Source organism: Pyrgilauda ruficollis, unplaced genomic scaffold, assembly GCF_017590135.1.
Source record: "Pyrgilauda ruficollis isolate IOZ18807 unplaced genomic scaffold, ASM1759013v1 scaffold85, whole genome shotgun sequence".
NCBI classification, from domain to species: domain Eukaryota; kingdom Metazoa; phylum Chordata; class Aves; order Passeriformes; family Passeridae; genus Pyrgilauda; species Pyrgilauda ruficollis.
Window position 1 is genome coordinate 4,005,124 of NW_024530488.1, and position 16,453 is coordinate 4,021,576.

At 36.3% G+C, this 16,453-nt stretch overlaps 1 protein-coding gene across 1 annotated transcript in view; it reads left to right on the forward strand.

The window, feature by feature from the left end:
• The window catches only part of CFAP47 (cilia and flagella associated protein 47), a 259,734-nt gene that overhangs the window by 50,441 nt on the left and 192,840 nt on the right, over positions 1-16,453 (forward strand). Inside the window, exons 27-33 of the mRNA XM_041487933.1 lie at positions 3,380-3,477; positions 5,525-5,653; positions 6,424-6,673; positions 7,472-7,675; positions 8,362-8,455; positions 9,003-9,143; positions 11,567-11,762. Of these exons, the coding sequence (XP_041343867.1) occupies positions 3,380-3,477; positions 5,525-5,653; positions 6,424-6,673; positions 7,472-7,675; positions 8,362-8,455; positions 9,003-9,143; positions 11,567-11,762 (1,112 nt within the window). The remainder of the gene's footprint in view (positions 1-3,379; positions 3,478-5,524; positions 5,654-6,423; positions 6,674-7,471; positions 7,676-8,361; positions 8,456-9,002; positions 9,144-11,566; positions 11,763-16,453) is intronic.

Genomic DNA, 16,453 nt, shown 5'->3' on the forward strand with positions numbered 1-16,453 from the left:
TCTATGTAATGGCCATTCTTTTGTTCTATGTTCTTTGGAAATGTGCATTAGGAAATAAACACTGGAGTAGCAGTGGCAATGATGGTTCATGTAGATAACAAATTTTTTACTTGCTTTAGTAAGCATTATAAAACCAAATACACTGAATAATTTAATGTATTAGTGACTTCACATTTGCTAGCAATACAAGTAACTTTCATTCCAACAGAATAATGAAGACTTTTCTCATATTTAATTAAACTCTGCTGCAAATACAAAATAAATATGTTGTACAAGACTCCTAGTTTTGTAACATCATTTCTTTAATGATGTTGTAAGTCAAGGTCAGTGGTACAAGATACTTTTACATGTACAGAATGCACATGTCTTTGTAATCTCTCTTCTGCATTTGTATGCTACAGTGAATGCTTTTCTATCTAGTGCCCTCTGACTCAGTTCCTCAAAGGCATATGATAAATAGTTAGCTCCTAGCACCTTCACTTTTCTGCCATGTGTCCTTGTGAATGGAGTGGCATTGTTTGATTCTCAGATGAAATTTTTAGGTACAGACTCATTCGTTAATTTTGTTTCAAATAGCACTTCTGGGAAAATGCTGTAATAAAGTACTTACTGATGATAAGTGGACAGGTGGCCAATAAATGAGTTGATGTTTATTATCACATAATGCCTAAGGTTGGAAAGACCTTCCAGAGATCATCTCCGCCCCTCTTCAAAGAATCAATTCCATTGCCCAGTTAAATTTTTAGTATTTTCAAGGATGAGATTCCACAACTTCTCTGGGAAGACTTTTCCAGTGTTTAGCCACTGTCATGGTTTTGGTTTTGGTTTGTTTTTTTCTCTTATGATGAGATAGAGTTTCCTGTATTTAAATTTGTACTCTCTGCATTTTGTGGTCTCACTAAGCATCACTGAGAAGAGTCTCCTTCTTCCTTACTCCCTCCCATCAGATACTCGTACACATAGACAAGATCCCCTTGAGCCTTCTTTTCTCAGAGCTGAGCACGCACACAACAGCTTCTTCAGTCCCTTCTATATCCTTCAGTGCTGACCTCCACCACCTCCTGCACACTACAGCCAGAGTCATGGAAGTTTAATCCTTATGATCAGTACCAGCTGCAGATCAGTTGTTGACTTGCAGGATCCATCCCCCCTCCTCAATATGTGCATTGTTTCTTGTTGGCTGGGTGTGTTCGTGTCTCCTACTGTGTTACCACAGCAGCCAAGGAGGCACATCCAAGGAACAGGGAGGAGCTTTTCTTGCAGCAGCACCACGGGCTCTGAGGCATTTATTTGTTCACAGGTGTTCTGTTGTGGGGATGTTCTTGATATTCTACATTGTGAATTACTCCCCTTGCTCTGAGTAGTTTCACTCATGGAATTTGTGTGGGTGGTGCAGATGTACTGCAGGCGTTCTCAAGCACACTTTTCTGTGTTACATTACTGTGCAAATTTGAGCACGAATGAAGATTTCCCCGAATCCCAGCCTGGCATTTAGGATGGAAATGACTGAGGTGCTCACCTCAAACTGAGAAATCAGGAAGTTGACTGAGTCTGATAATGCAGACATCTGAGTTACTTTCATGTAACTTGAGGTCTCTCATTAACCTCTGTACAGCTTTCTGCCCCTCCTGCCCCTCACTCAGTTGTCTGAAGTTCACCTGAGTGCCTGCAGAGTATTGACAGTTGCCATTTATCAGAGTAAAGTCATGAGCTGGAAGTTGCAAACCTTTCTGTGTTGTAGTTATTGATCCTGTGTGTCTTTCAGTGGCTTGCTAAAGGCAGAACAAACAAGCCCTGACACTTGTTTGAGCATGTACAGCTGTACATTTTGTGCACACAGGTAGGTGTGGATGTACCTCTCACAGCCATCTGTCCTGCTGATGCTCTGCTGCTGAGATGATTTGCTGAAGAAAAGCATAAAGAATGACGTTTGCTGCAAGAAATATTTTTCTGCACAGTGCAAGTGGCCAGAGCTCTTGCCTTGGCCTCAGCCAAGTTCCAGTAGGATTAACATTTCCCAGGAGCAAACCAAAGCATTGCAGAGCTGGATTATTTATTTAAATTACTGTTAGATATCAAATTGGAATCCCAGTGGGAATATTTACCTGTAAGAAAGTTGGCTATAGATTTTGTTGGGACCTTCCTCTATTTATTAAAGTTGCCTTGAAAGCGATGTCCAAGAATGTTGTGTTTGGAGAGTGAAATATGAAGGAGGAAACAAAACTACTTTCTGGTACTTCTAAAACATTTCTTTTTTCCTTGATTATGTTATTCCACAAAAAAAAAAAAAAAAAAAAAAAAAAAAATCAGTAAAATCTAATTATGTCATATTATAAATAAGTTAATCTGAGAGGTCTTGTTATATCTTTTAATATTAATCTAAATTTGCAATAAATATAAATTTATTTTTGGTTGTTTCAAGGAAATAGAACATGTATTAATTTCTTGTATGCAAGGTATATTTTCAATATGCATAATTCTCAATGTATTAAAGCAAGATGGATATCAGCATGCTGTTTGAATAATTAAAACACATTTTTCTTTTTACTTTTGACAGTTTAGTCAAAAAAATTAATTAAAATGAATGTTTGTTAATAAGTAAATAAGGACTGCAAACCCAGCTATTTAATAACATAGGACTAAGCTCAGTTTAATTACCTGTCAGTTGCAATGAGCTAAGAACATAAATACAGATGGCTCCCAGCATTCCATTGATGACAATAATTTGCTTGTTGACTACACACTGAGAGACTGAGGTGAAGTACAAAAAGAGGGTTAAAAGGTGGCTTGCTGCACATCAATATAGTTGCTGCAGGTAGAACAGACACTCCAGTGAACATCAGAGCATGGACATCAATTTCTATTATATTCCAGCAACTGCAGTCAATATCTTAGTGTTTTTAAATTGAATCTATTTATTTTTAAATATTTATTTTGACATTTCTGTAAAGTCTCATAGAATAAATGCTAGCATCAAAATAGAAGTTGCTTTTTGAGAAAACTTCACTTGTCAAAATTGTAGGATGTATTATTTAACAAGTTAGCAGGCATCTTTAGGAGACTTACTAATGTCAGTTGTAATTTTAGTAGTTTTTATTTTTCTTTTTAGAAACACAGAGTTAATTTATTTCACTAAATCTCTGCTGTCTCTTTCAGACTGATGATACACCCATGCTCATAGTAAAACTAAGAAGTGGAAATACTATAGCAAACTCCAGCATTTTGAAGGGTTCAGCCCCACCTGTGTAATCTGTTCAGCCACTAGAGAAGGAGCAGCAGTTCTGATACTTACACTCTGTCTTTTGTTCTTGTGCTGAAAAATATCTTGATTACCCTTTGTAAATAGAAAATGGTAACTTCTGTGTTTTGTTTTCAACAGGTTCTCATTTCAGGTTGCTGGAACAGCAGACAATTGTCTTCTCACATTATACCCATACTTGGCAATGCACAATGATCAAAAAATTATCTGGAGAAGCAGTAAGCAGTCAAAACTCTACCTATTACATTATGTCCATTAGTATTATCAGTGTTTTCAGGGTGATAACAGGAATGTGATTGTCAAGATAGCATTTTCCCTCATTTATTGCAGGGGAATACCTCAATTAAGCTTTTAAAACCATTTAATAGCTTCAGATTCCTTGGTAAAAATGAGGACAAGTTATATAAATTATTGGGTCATATTTATTGAAAAATACTGAACAAACCAAAATCTTACAGAATGTTTTGTGAAGTGTTTTAAATATGAATAGGGAAAACAGCCAAAACATTAGAGAATAAGTTAATTTGAATTGTATTGATAGACAGTGATCATATGTTTTCAAGAAAGAAAAAGACAAACCACATGATGTTATTTTAAAATGCTATCATTATTTGCCTGTTGGGAATAGTTTTCAGGGCTTTTTTACTCCTGTCCTTGAAGGGAGAAGGGCACAGCTATCTTTTAAGGCCTAATAAAAACCTGTGGTCAGGGAGCAGAAATATTTTTATCTGCATTATGTCTCCCTCTGCCTGCCTCTGTGTCTAAATCTCTGCCTGTGTCCCCCCTGCTGAAACCATCTCTGCTGCCTCAGTGATCTGTGATCTCTGTGTGTGGCTGTGCTCATGGCAAGATAGGGATCATTGTATAATTCAGGTTGGAAGGAATCCCTGTGGGCCATCTAGTCCTGCTTAAAGTATGTTCAGTGTGGGGTAAATGGTTGTTTTTTATAGCTGTGTATGTGATCTGACGTATTTTGATGAAATAGAGAAGTTTTTCAGGTAAGCAAGTAAGTCCTTAGATCTGAGATAGATTTAGCATCAAAGAATGAATTCTAAGACTGCATTAACTTAAAGTAAGTGTGTCACTCAGAATGTTTAAGAGAAAAGAGAATTGATACTTGGGAAATTGAGAAAGGGATTAGCAAGGAGACAGGTCATGTTTTGTTCTTTTCAACCCAAATTGATGAAGATAGGTACAGGTGCCACATCATTCAGGGATAATAGCACAATTAAATAAAGATAGGAAGGGGAAAAAACTATTATTGCTTATTAATGTGTAATTTTTTGTTTATTTTCTTTATTTTTTGGGACCAATATACCATTTTTGCAAGCTTGTTTTTTAAAGATGCTTTGTAAATTTCTATTGAGGATTAAGCCAAAAATGGAGTGATGGTTTTATAATAAATGATCTCCCGTTAGTATTGGGATATTTCTGTTCTGCATTGATTGCTTATTGCTTTGTTCACACATCAGTTTGTGTCAGTTTTGAAGTCATTACTGCTAAATTCCTTGAGTCTTTTTTATGTGATTTTGTATAGACTGTGTTGGTGTGGAATGCTGTTTAATGTGACCAAACCATATCTATACCACACAGCATCTTTGAAAGGTATCCAGGAAGGCTTTGCCTCCACTCTGACGCTGTGCTCTTGTTTTACCTCCTACAGATGGTAAAAAAATAAGTACCAGAAATCAAAAGTTAAAAGATAATCATAGAGAGTTCTTGCTCCTCTTAGTGATGTGTTTGCTTCTCTGGAAACTACACTTGGTGCCTCTTTTGTTTTGAACTGACAACAAAGGGTCCTTTAATCCTATCTTAGGCCAACATGAGAAAGTCAGAACATCTGTTATTTCAGAACTGATGGATTGATAAAGTTTACTTCTGAGTTTTGTTTGTAAAATATGTGTTGTCAAGCCTGAAGGAGCTTGGTAATGATGAGAGACTCATTACACAGCTGTGAACAAGAAGTCCTTAAGAGTATTTTGTTCATGACACAGAATTCTTGATCTAGCATTGTAGGGCTTTCAGCAAGCAGGAAGATGTATCCTTTAAAATATACAGTTAATGGGGGAAAAAACACAAAAATGCATGACATTTTTTCTGGACCCCTCTAATGACCAAAGCAAGACTTTCATGAGTCAAATATGAACTGTTACTTTATTAATTGAAGCATGAATTAGAAAAATATAGAAGTAGATATTTGCAATGTGTTAGAGCACTGACAGTAAAATATGTTTTCTCAGCTGCAACTTGAATCTTTTTTTACAGACAATAAAGACTTCAGCACTGGAGAAGTTGTTCTACAGCCATGTTTTACACCATCATCACCTTCACACAGCTATTCTGCAAGTTCTTTAGATGCAGATAGTGGCTCAACCTATGAAGATTCTCAATCAGGTATAGTACAGCACATAAAATCAATGATGTTATAAAGAATTAGCCTCTTTTCTCCACATTGTATTGTTTTTTCTTCTTAAATCCCAGTAATATTTTTTTTATTCGCAAGGGTATCAATTAATTTTATTTTTGCATCATTTAGTGAAACTTCAACCATGGTATTAAAATACACCTTTAAGGATGGAGTCACCTAAGTTAGTTGTGCTATAAGGAAAACTATTGTTTGTTTTCTTAGTTACCTTTTTGTGCAATTATATTGTTGTTGATGTTAGCAACTAATAGTTTTTAAAATATATTAGTTATAAGCATATCAGAATTTAGGAGTGAGAAAGCCTAACAGAGGGGAAAAAACTCCAAAGGCTTATAGATGTATTGGGAGTTATACCTGTACAATAACTGTTAAAGTGAACTTGCAGTGACTGACAGGAAAAGCTGGGTCTGTTGGAACTGTGTAAGACTGACCCTTTTAAGATTGTGGCTATAGTTTTGTAAGCCATACCTGAATTTATTTTTTGCTGGTTGGGTAATGCTTTTTTCTGAAAGTGAAATTAGATTTCAGTATATCGTTTGTTCTATTCCTAAAATGTGTATATGTAATTTAAATTGTTTTTTTTCCTAAAATAAGTTGGCAGATAATAAGTTTTCCTAAAATAATCTGGCAGATTTTGTTCTTTGAAAACAATTGTTTGTTGAATATTTTTGTGCTAGACAAAAAAAAATGGGGAAATAAGAAATCTTTCTGGATGTTTTATTTTGTGTATATCTTTCAGAGAGTATTGCTGATGAAAGTGGGAGTGATGCATATGAAAGTGAAGAGAATGAAGAAACAAGTGAAGAGAGTGAAACTGACAGTGAAAGTGATGGGAAAGGAAATAAGCATGAATTATCATTTTTTCCTGATGAAGATGAGGAGGAGTACAATTTCTTTCAAAAGACCCTAAATGCTGTACAGAGTTGGTTTGCACTCTTTGGCTGGTCTAAGGGACAGAATCCCATTTCAATACCTTATTCACTGAGACGGTAATTGATGCCTGCTTAGAGCTAACTCCTGTCTGCCTCATAACAGGCTAACAGATCTACTCTGGGGATTTGGATATGATCTAAGGAATAGAAACACACTCTAATGCACAGTTTACTATCAAAATTGTAGCTTCTATATGGTGCTTATATGAAAATGTCATCCAGGTGTTAGTTTTTACTTTCTGGAATACAATTTCAACTATGATACTGCATATCATAATGCAGTGTGTGTTAAATATGCAGTTCAAACTGTATGTCACGTTCTTAACTGAAATTGATTCTCCTCTGAGACTGAAAACAGTTCTAGCCTTTGTCCCTTCTTTGTTGGCATAAGTAGGTTCTCTAACAATGTCTTTCCCCCCACATAATCTAAAGATCAAGAAACAAATGAGAAATAATATTTTATAATCAAGAGTCTTGCAAGCACCCTGGAAATATATCAGTTGTGGTGGCCTGACTTATTTGATTTTATCTGGCTTGGTTCTAAATAGTGAAGAAGCCACTCTGCTGGAAACAATCACATAGACATTTATAAACATGATAAAAATCCAAATTATGTTTGGTAGAAAGCTTTTATTTATGAAGGTATAAATATTCCATGCAGTTCAAAATCCTCACATTATTATGTTCTGTAAAGATGAAAAAGTGCTGTACTTTTCAACCCTCCTTGCTGCTCTTTTTATTTCATGGTTTGTTAAATTAGCCTTGTGATACATGTGATTGTAGCTCATTTTGTGCATTTAGAAGAATAATATCAAATTATATACCAATATAATATCAAAATTTTTTCTCTCCTAGTGATGTGTGTATAGTCCAGCTAACTGTTGCACAAGAAAATACTTTTAAACGAAGGGTTGACAAAGATAAGTGTTTCTATGATATGTTATTGCATCTGAATGGACAACCAATAGGCATTGCAACATGCCAGTCATTGTCCCCTGATCCAGTAGAAAAAATGTTCCAACTCCACTGGCAGCATTCTGAATTGCTTGCCTTCCTTAAGTAAGTACAAGTGTGATGAGATATCCATGTGTGCACCTTTTCTTTCCAGTTTTTAAAATTAGCCTTCTACGAGCCTAGTTGTAACTGGATAGTATACAGTGGGTTTAGGGTTTCCTTTATACTTTTTGTGAGTTAAGATGTATGTATTATAAACTTTAATTTATTTTTACCAAGGTTATCTGCAGTGTTCACTAAGCAAAGTGTCCTTTGGTAGGGTAATATCCAACACAGGAATTCCACAGGAACTCTGCTTCCTTAAATGCAAAAGATGACTTGTAACCTTTCTTCTTAGACAGGCTCAGTGGGCAGTCAGATGAAGTTTTTCATTCATGATCTCACCATTCCACTGATGCTCTTGGTGGAACCTGATGACTCATTTGGCTTTCACATGGAAATAGATAGTATTTGTTTTAAAGTTTTGTGTTATAATAAATCCTTCCTGGAGGAGCAATGCTCAAGAAGAAGCCAATCTGTCCAGAGTTGTATGTTCTTAAAATGTGTAGTTGTAGCCATAGGAATTGAACGTGAGTTTCTATCCAGAAGATCATCTAAGCAATTAATGGAGCTGGATCACTACTCCAGAGGCTATTCAGATAGAGGAGATTACACAAAGATTAAACAACTTCAAAAAATTTGATTTCTCTTAATTATATTTCCTATTAACTTTTCCTGCTTTGTGATTTCAGAAGGAAAGGAGCATGTCTTCCTCATGTTATGCCAGAATTTCTGCTTGAACCAGAAGATTATGAGATATGGACTGAAGTAAATACTGGTCTGAGGGTAGGTAGGTTTGGTGTTATTTCTCCTTTTAACAAAGCCCACGTGCTTAGTTTCAGTCCTTGGAATACTAGTGCAAGTTCTTTGTAGACCATGAATGTTCTTACTGTGCTGACTGCTTTGGATTGCATAAATCTAAGCACATGTGTGAGAGACTAAGTAGGAATTTAAGCTGACTCCAACATTTTCATTGGTTTCCTTTTTTTTTTTTTTTCAATTCCTTCTGATACTATAAATATCTGATATTAATGTCCAACAGATATGTTTTAAAAGTAGAGATCTGATTATCATACAGATTTTACCATTTTTAAGTATTTTGTGTGTTTTCCCTGTTTCCTGATTGCTGCTTTTAAGTCTTGTCAATTCTTTATTATGGTTCTTATTCCTGAGATAGCAGCAAACTGCAAATGGTTCTAGTGTTGGTCACTATTGCACTGTAGTAGATGTTATCACCTATTTATGTCATTGATTCATTATTGTCCTCTTCTTAATTTCTTATCCAAACTGATGAAATGAATATTGAAAAAAAAATCCCATCTTTTCTCTGAAGTGTTTTGTACCTGAAGTGAAGAGGGGAAGTGTGAGAAGCTCAGGCAAGTTAAGTGGCAGGCGTTTTTTTGTTCTGGAGAGCAGAACGTTTGAGACAATGAGCAAACGAGCTTGGACAGATGTGCTGCTGCAGATGTACAAGGTAAATTGCAGATGTATTTACTACCAGATTCTGAGGAACTGATGGCTAAGAGCTTTATTTTGAAAAAGATTTATGGTATGCTGGAGGTTTATTTTTTTTCTAAACACATCTTTAAAACTAAATACTTGTAAGTATTTTATTTTTCTCTAACAGAGAAGGAAAAAAGAGAGTGGGAATATTTTAATTTTCTTTAAAACCTTATAAGTGTGTTAATATGTTCCAACTAGGAAATGTTATAACAGTCTGCATTTTGCAGAATTAAATATTATACAAATATTAGTGCAAGTAAAGAAAACTCTTTCATGCTTTTGTGTTACCTTGCTTAGAAGCCCTTTTCACTGGACATAATTGCCTAGATGTGTAAATGTAGCATTCATTACCTTACATTCAAATGGAATTTTTAAACAGCTAAGCATTTTTTTTATAATAACTATTCCTTTTAAATATTATCATCTTGGTTAGTATAGACTTCTTAAATTTTGTTCAATTTTATTTTTACTGATGGTAAAGAAAAATCTTGGGTGTCATGTTTTCCAAAGTAAAGCTTATGTGCTCATCAATGATCAGTGCATTTATGTGCCTAAAAGAAAAAATTATTTATTTCTGTTCCAAGGGATGGAAAAGAGTTTAAAAATATAGTTAATATTTGGGCTTCCCAGTACAAGTTAGACATGGATGTACTGGGGTGTGACTTCAGTGAAGGATCCCACAGATGATTTAAGAGACTGGAGCATCTGTCATTTAGGGAGAGACTGAAAGAGCTGAGACTCTTCAGCCAGAAGAGAAGGCTCGGGTGGAGGGGTGTGTCTAAGAAATGTTCTTCAGTACCTGAGAGGGGGTAAAAAGGACAGTGCCAGACTCCTCAGTCATGCCTCATGACATGGTAAGAGGCACCAGGCACGAACTGAGGTGCAGGAAATACCTTTGAAGTTAAGAAACCTTTTTTCCTGTCAGAGTGGTCACACATTAGAATGGATACCTTGAGGGAGTTGTGGAGTTACTGTCCTTTGAAATATCCAAAGCCCAGTGGAATGCAATCCTGAAAAAGCACTCTGATTGTTGTTGGAGCAGGAAGTTTGGACCAGGCAATCTCCAGAGCTGCCTTCCAACCACAACTATTCTCTGACTATGTGATTATTGATTGGGAAAGCACAATAAAAAATAGAGATGAAACAGTATGTGTACATTGGCTGAGACAGATGACTTAAGGACACTTGGGAACATGGGTGTGGGAAAATGCAATCATAGTTCCCAGAAAGCAAGTCACTTTGCTTTTCTTTCAATTTGCTGTAGTATTCATAGGTACGTGACACACTAGCACAGAGCAAAACCCCACCAAAATTAATAGTATCCATGTATGTTTTGTTGTTTGGGTTTTGATTTTTTTTTCCTGATGAGGTGAAATCCTAAAAAATAGGTAGCTTGAAATGCCTTGATTCAATCAGGTTTTATATCAGTCAGGTTGAGGAAACATTCAGTATCAATCCAGGATAGGGGATGAAAAGTTTATGAGCAGCTCTGCTGAGAAGGACTTGGAGGTGTTGGTGGATGAGAGACTACATGAGCCACCCATGTGCACTTGCAGCCCAGGAAACCAATTCTGCCCTGAATTTTATTTTAGGCCTTTAATGTGAATCTTTTCAGGAGAAACAATCAGTGTAATTTGGACCTAAATAAGCAACTGGGTCGTGAAAGATACAATTTGAATATTTCTATAGATTGTGCTGGACATGAGTGTAATTAGTTCAGCAATTAGAGCTTTGGGTATAATATGCACAGTAATTCTTGGAACACAGATGACCTAATGATTTCACAGGATTCATCAAAACTTGGAGAAAAGTTGAAAACAAAAAATATTTAGAGTCAGAGAATATCTCGAATTGGAAGGGACCCATAAGGAACATTGAGTCCAACTCCCAGCTCCTCACAGAACTACCTAAGCTTAACCATATGACTAAGAGCATTCTCCAGATGCTCCCTGGTCTCTGACTGAGTTGGTGCTGTGACCACTTCCCTGGTCCAGTGACCAGTGAGTGCAGAACCTTTTCCTAAGATCTAAACTTGCCCTGTTGCAGCTTCATTCAATTTCCTTGTGTTCATATTGCTGATCATCAGAGAGAGAAGACAGGCACCTTTCTCTCCTCTGGCCTCCTTGAGGAATTTATAGAGTGTGGTGAGGTCACTCTTCAACCTTCTCCAAGCTGAACAAGCCAAGTGATCTCAGCAGCTTCTTGTTTGTCTTGCCCTTGAGACCTTCCGCCATCCTGTGTAGTGGTTATGTGGGTGCTAATGTGCAATCTTGTAAACCTTTCCTAAATTAGAAAACCTTTTGAGTTTGAAGTGTTTGGTTTTTTTTTTCTTTATCTGTCAGCTTGAAATTCTTTTTTACAGTTCATGATTTAAAACATTTCTTATAATTTCAGGTGTTTGTTCTTCCACGTGTTTCTTCCCGTATGATTCCTGACCCAGCGAGCTTGGAGAGCTTGCAGAACATGCCAGGAATAAAATCAGAACCTTTATGCAGTAATATATATTCTCGATATGAACGAAGCATCCTCATCTGGTTGAATAAAAATTATGAAAAAAATCGAAAAATTGTGTGGAAAGATAGTCAAAGAGGTGAGATAATTCTTTCACTATGTTCTTTTTTCTAACATTCCTTTTGTACACTTTTGCAGTTGTTACTCGTAGATATATTGTGACAGCTTGCCACTGAAAGTATTTTTTGGTATAAGTTACTGCCTACCCATATGTATTTCCTTTCCTTGTGTTTCTGTGTTCCAAGATCAGCATCTTTTGATTAGCACTGTTGATGATGTTCTGTGTTTCTTACAGTTTTTAACCTAAGCATAAAGGGTGATGTGAATCTTCTCACGTTCTTCTTTCTATTAATATTGTCAGGAAGTGCTAACAGTAATTACTTTGTCTTAATAATCGTGTTTTCAGTCAGATACAGTTGTTACTATGTGTGCTTATAGTGACATGTTTGAGAGCTAGCTTTTCAGAGTTTTTAGAATATTTTTGTACATCCTTTATTCAGGGACATTTGGGAAGGCAGTAGAGACCAAGGTTCCAGATTACAAATCCTGTCCTGCTTGCAAGAGCAGGTTGACTCTCATGGTTGCTTGACTAAGGCTAGATAAAATTAACCTTTCCATTTAAGACTGATCTAGGCAGTTCTGGTATTCAAATCTGATAAACTGTTCGACCACTAGTAATTATTATTTCTATTTTTTTTCATGATTTTTTCCTTTTGCTTTTTGACCCTGAGTTAATTTCCTTTTTCAGCAGTAATTTTGGGTGTGTAGTGAACACCAAGAAAGGCCAGTCTGGTCATAAGCAGGGATGACCTCCAGAATGGCTTATAAGCCACATATGGAAAAAAAATTTTCTGGTGTAATTTTTTGCCTCAAGCGATTTCTAACCTCTCTCAATTATGGATAATCTATTTGATGTCATCTTCCATCAGTCTCATTTGGGCAGAATCTCTATTTTGCATATGCTTTGACGATCCCTTTGCTTTTCTCATTTTACTGTGTAGAAGAAATTGTCATGGCTATTCTCAAATATGTTGAGTACTTCTGCTGGTAAGATTGAAGTGTTAGTCTGTACCTCCTGCATCCAACAGAAACCAGCTCTTTTTGCACAGTCTGGGCCTGGTCTTATGATTAACTCAGGGAGCTCCCTAGCTAAATAACATGCCCCGGGTGTATTTGCAATATATTGCTTTTTATTATCTGTGCCTGCTTTAGTGGAGCTTTCTTACAGCTGCCAGCACTGCTCTGCTGGGCTTTTCTGAGCCCCTGTGTGTAGATGACAGCTTGCAGAGAGAATGGCTCTGTCTGGTCGGGGTTGTGGCTCACTGTAAATGCTGCATGGATAAATTCCTCATCCCCAAATGTTCTCTGGATTGCAGGCTCCAGTAATATCTGGGTGTTGAGGTGTGGCTGGCCTTGTTCTGGTCTGTGAGAGCTCAGTGGGGAGAATCTGAGTGCCAAAATATGTCTTATTTAACATTAAACTTTTAATTGAGTTGTAGTCTCTGTGGAGTGAATCTGAATCCTAAAGTGCAAATCTAGTGGATATTACCAGACAAAAAAGCTGCAGCTGTCCAAGTGGGATACGTATGAATATTTTTTTCCCTAAGAGTAGGTAATAAATTATAATATAAAAATGAGGGACCTGTTTTTAATAAGTCATCATATAGCTATCAGCAATTGTAAAATAAGGGGGTTTTTTACAATTATTTAGTTCTAAAGGATCCCCAAAGTTGGCACCCAAGAAGAACAATTTAATTACAATATTGGTGTTCTCAGAAAATAATAATAACTTCTGCTAAATCATGCTGTCAGTACAGATAACTCACTAGGTTGATATATTAATTAGTGCAAATCTGACTGTAGCTTTGACTCTGGGTCACAGGTGAAGATGAGTTCTGTGGTTACTGCCAGGGGACATTCATCTGCATTACAATTCCCACCTATAATTTCACTTAATCACACTTTTCTGCTTTCAGAGAGGTACAAGATTGGAATGAAAAGGCAGAGTTTATACATACTTCCTACATATGAGAAGTTACAGATACTGCCTTGCTATATCAACTTCTTTATAGGTTTTTTGGTTCATGAGTTCTGTATTCTCTTTTCAGTAGAGCACACAAAAATAACTTGATGTATGCACATAAACATGCCCTTTTCTTTTGTTTCTGTTTCCATTTCTCTCCCCAAACTACATCAATGAGCATTGGGAAAGATCTAATAATCCAAAATAAAGAGAGAAAATACTGAAAAATTGTGAAATTCATAGTCTTATTGTTATGCCTCTGCATCATGAAAGCGTTTAGTTGTGCAATCTTACAGTGTTTTGTTTCAGAGATGACCTGCCTCAATATCTGTTTGAGTTCTCTGTTTAACCTTCACTTTCCTCTAGCCTGTTTTGCTTTTGCTGCCTCAGAATTAATTGGTTTCTGCTACTGTTCTGTTCTTTCTGCCACATGAGGCAAAGAATCTGAAGGCAAAGAACACAGAAAAGACTTGAGGGACTCAATGCCTTCTCTTTTACCTTGGTCTCTGCTGTTTAAGATTAAGCACTAAGCAATCCCAGGCCCTTGAGATGAATGAGAAGATCTAGAACAAGGAAGATTTAACCTTGGTGGAGGAGGATCAGACTGGGGAGCCCCTGGACAAACACAAGCCCAGGGGACCCAGTGGGGTTCACCAAGTGCTAATTGGCCAATGTCATTACAAGGTCACATTCAACAGCCTTGGAAAGGTCAGGACAATCTGAGGAGGAAAAGTTTGGAAGAGATGTTATTCCCATCTGGAAAGAGAATCCAGGAAGCTTCAAAACCAGTCACCCTCATCTTGTCTCTTGGGATGCTGATGGAATAAATAATCTTTCCAAATATTAACAAGCATACAGAGTATAGGAACATTTTTGTGAGTAATTTCCAAAGGGAAAATCATGCTGGATCAGCTGATTGCCTTCCATGATTACATGGCCAGCTCAATAGACAGAGGAGAGCATGGGTGTTGTTCATCTCAGCTTGGGCAAGGCTTTCAGCAGCCTCCTGTAACATCCTCAAATTCAAACTGGTGAAGTATAGGCCAGTTAAGAGCCCAGTGAGGTGGACTGAAATTAGGCTGAACTGCCAGGCTCAAAGGGTTGTGGTCAGTGGCACAAAGTCTGGCTGGAGTCTGGTGACCACTAATGTCCCCAGGGATCATTAATCTGAACTTGTTTCTTAAGATCATGCACTGGAGAAGAGCTTATATACCTTGGCAGATTTAATAATCTGATATACTTTTGGTCCTTTAAATTTTATGATGTTAAGATTAATCTTTAAATTTATACTCAGATATTTTGACATTTTAATTTATGTTAGCTTTAAATGAAGCGTTTAAGCAGGCTTTTCCAGAGGAAATTAAGTGTCATAAGGAAAAATGTCAGAGTATATTAAGTGTTCCTGCATCTCAGCTGAAAGTCTCAAATATCCTCAGTTTTGAATTTTGGTTGTTATTATTTGCTAATTTTAAAAGAAGGATTAGTTGGTTGTTTTTTTTTTTTTTTTTTTTTTTTTTTTTTTTTTTTTTTTTTTTTTTTTTTTTTTTTTTTTTTTTTTTTTTTTTTGGTTTTGTTTTGTTTTTTTTTTCCAAATTCTAACTACAGTGCAGATCAGAGAGCAATTACCACTTTTTGCTTAACATTTATGTTCCTGAATATTACCATCCAAACACTCTTCTTTGAATACTTAGCCTCAGAAAAATGTATTGACCTGCCGTTTTCAGCTCAAAACAGTCTGTTGGGTGATCAATTTCCACAAAATAAATGAAGATCTGTCCGGGCCACATTTCTCAGTCTTTCCTTTGATACCTAAGCTCCTTAAAGTGAAATGTGACAGTGAGAAAAGCCTAAGCTACTGCAGTGCAGAGAGGTTTCAAATATTCATCTTTATTACACTCTTCTGAAGTTGGAGATAACTATGCCATTCATCAGAACTCTCCTCTTGCAAGAATTAAGGTCTTAATAGCTTAGAGAGAACATTAGTGAGGAGATTAGTGTCTCCACATCTTCTCTCCTTACCGCTACTGAAAAATAAATGTTTTAAAACATCTTGGCATGTGTTTTGGAAGGGCAGGCTTTGTACTGTGTCTTACTGACCACGAACTGGAAAGCAAGGTCGAAACTTGAGTCCAAATGCCATAAAACTGTGAAATGCAGCTATGCCTGTTATGCTGAGACTAAAATTATGCATGAAATATAAGGTTCAGTACCCACTTAAGGCATTATATGAACAATAATAGTGATAACAGAGGAATAATTAATTCAATTAATTATTTGAGCATAATAAATTTTCAGTTTACCTTCTAGTGTTCCTTATCTTCATGTTTCTTTTCAACATTTCTCTCTTTAAGACTAACTGCTAATAACATGAAAAAGTAACAGTCAGGAAAAACCCTTGAAGAATTGCTAGCGTATTGGGATATTGTAATTCAAATCCTGTAGTCCCTAAATGGTAGAAAATCTTGCAGATTGGTGAATTAAATTGTCTCCCGAGAAGCTGTATGTCTCTTCCTTGTTAATTATGACTCTTACCAAGGTAAAAAAGATAAATTATGTTTTTGGAAATAGAGAATTCTCTTCAGTGTGTTCCAGGGAGATTTTGAAAAAAAATAGAAAATTCTATATTTAATATAAAATTGTTAGAGAAGATGACAGCCAGTAAATATCAGCAATACCTGAAGAGTCAATCAATGTCTGAGATTCAAGAGCTGTCCCCAGAGCAGATACATCTTAACTTAACTGGGAAA